General features: G+C 33.9%; 1 protein-coding gene across 1 annotated transcript in view; it reads right to left on the reverse strand.

Moving 5' to 3' along the window:
- Positions 1 to 2,500, reverse strand: part of il6 (interleukin 6 (interferon, beta 2)) — an 8,306-nt gene that overhangs the window by 3,444 nt on the left and 2,362 nt on the right. Inside the window, 2 exon segments of the mRNA NM_001261449.1 lie at positions 1 to 135; positions 1,252 to 1,362. The exon segment at positions 1 to 135 is cut by the window's left edge and continues 9 nt beyond it. Coding sequence (NP_001248378.1) covers positions 1 to 135; positions 1,252 to 1,362 — 246 coding nt within the window.

Genomic DNA, 2,500 nt, shown 5'->3' on the forward strand with positions numbered 1-2,500 from the left:
TATGGCCTCCAGCAGTCGTTTGGTGCTGTGTTTGATGTCGTTCACCAGGACTGAGGTCAGATTTTCCTTCTCAATGTAGTTCCAGTTGTCTTTATACCACGTCAGGACGCTGTAGATTCGCGTTAGACATCTTTCCTGAAACATTCATGAGGGGAGAGTCTTCATTTGGCGGACATTTATAATGATTAGCCTAATTAAAACATCTGTTGCGTATTTGATAAAGATCTGATTATAGTTTTATTCAGCCTTCGACTATAGCTAGTTTGTAAACTGATCTGACTCGAGCTTGTATGGGTTCTTACTTTCGTACAACAGATAAATAATAATAATACCGTATTGAGGCGACTTATACCTCAGACAAAGCGCATTGAATCACCTATTCTAAGTTCTTTGCCTCAGATTAGCTAATGCGATTGTTGTTTTTCTTTCTCTCTCCAGTTTTTGAAAGAAAACTAGCTTAGTTTTGGATTGCTAATCCAAATTTTTATAAATTCATTAGCATAAACACCTATTGAACTGAAATATATCTCTGCGTCAGGCAAAATAAGGCATGTTTATAAGCTTTAAGTACTAATATACAGTATATCCAGTGTACGAGATAAAAAGCAAGCATACAAAAAAAATGATGGGTTGTTTTAACCCAACAATGGGTCACCCTGCAGAAAAATCCAGCTTAAACCAGCCTAGGCTGGTTGGGTGGTTTTAGCTGGTCGACCAGGCTGGTTTTAGAGGGGTTTTGGCCATTTCCAGGCTGGTTTCCAGCCATTTCCAGCCTGGTCTTAGCTGGTCAGGCTGGAAACTGACCAGCTAAATCCAGCTTAAACCAGCTTGACCAACCTGGTTTAAGCTGGACATAGCTGGTTTTGGCTGGGCTCACAGCCTGGCTAGGCTGGTCAAGCTTGTTTTAGCTGGTCATCTCAATTTTATATATATATATATATATATATATATATATATATATATATATATATATATATATATATATATATATATATATATGTATATATTTGCAAATATGGACAAACACAAACTGTTGGTCAAAAGGTGTAATTTAAATTTGATAAAAAAATGCAACCCTACATTGTGTCCATATATAACGCTGGGTTAAAACAACCTCAAGTTAAAAAACGTTTGAGAGTGTAGTTAAAAGTGATTAGACTAACACGAGGGTTAATTTAATTAATCAGACTAATAAATCACAGCAATAAATAAATACCGACCACAGTAATGTGAGCAGACATGCGTTCTTACCGTGCTGAAGTTTTTAGACAGGCAGCGGTCTGAAGGTTTGAGGAGAGGAGTGCTGATCCTGACCCCTTCAAATGCCGTCATGTTCACCATCTCTCTGAAATCTCTCTCAAACTGAAGATGGGGGAGCGAGAAGTTCATTTAAAACAGTCAGTGACACCGTGCACTGTGAGATTACATGACTTAACTTGCAAACAGTAAGTAAACATATTCCTTTTAAAGCATCACTGTTGATTTTAAAGCGAGTAGTTGACTTTGCTTTAAAAAGTTAGTAAACCAGTTGCTTTTAAGGCAATTAGTTGTCTTTAAAGCTAGTAAACGCATTGCATTTAAATAGATTAGTTGTCTTTACTTTAAAAATTGAGTGGATCTAGTGCTTTAAAACGATTATAGTTGACTTAGAAATAAAACTGAGTAAGCCTTTATAGAGATTAATTGACTTTTGGGTTGAGCGATTTGGCCTAAAATCTAAATCTCCATTAGTTGAATTGATTTTTAAATTGATTGCGATTAGTGAACGGTTATTTTATTTATTTATTTATTTTTTTTAAAATTGCCCTTATAGTTCACTATAGTTTTGAACATTAAATATGCCCACATATTACAATTGAGAGATTTCTGAATGAAGGTTTCATTACTTTTTTTTAGGTTGCATTTGAAAATAATTAAAGGAAACACACTTTCTACAATCTATGATTATTTACTTCAACATTGAACAGCTGCAATAAAAACACAAATTAACTAAAACATTTTTTTCTTATAAAAAAAAGTGAAAATAAATAACTTATGGAGACAAAATTAATTATTTTCAATGTTTTTCATATTAAAAGTGGAAAATAAGCATATTTCTTGAATCTTCTGTAAGCAAATATATTAATCTAAATAATAAATTTTATTGTAATGGAAAATATGCTGACTCAAGGATGTCATCGTCAATGTAGTGCAAACGTGCGATGTGTAAATTTTTTGAGAAGTGCGCAGGGATGCGACCACGCAAAAGCTGCGCTGGACCATACCCGTGCAAAAGTATCAGCCTTAACAGAGCGACTCCACACACGGTAGGTAAAGTAATTAAAAAACTTCTGAATGTCAATTTTGAAAACCTTTCGATTCATCTCCCATTGACTTTACTTTAAAGTAGTGAACATGTTGCTTTTAAAATAAATACTTAAAGTCAAACCTGATGTTTTTAAAGTGATTAGTTATCTTTACTTTTTATAAAGTGAGTGAACTTGTTGCTTTTAAAGCAATT

The sequence above is a fragment of the Danio rerio genome, chromosome 19 (assembly GCF_052040795.2).
Source record: "Danio rerio strain M-AB ecotype USA chromosome 19, GRCz13ab, whole genome shotgun sequence".
In the NCBI taxonomy this organism is placed as follows: domain Eukaryota; kingdom Metazoa; phylum Chordata; class Actinopteri; order Cypriniformes; family Danionidae; genus Danio; species Danio rerio.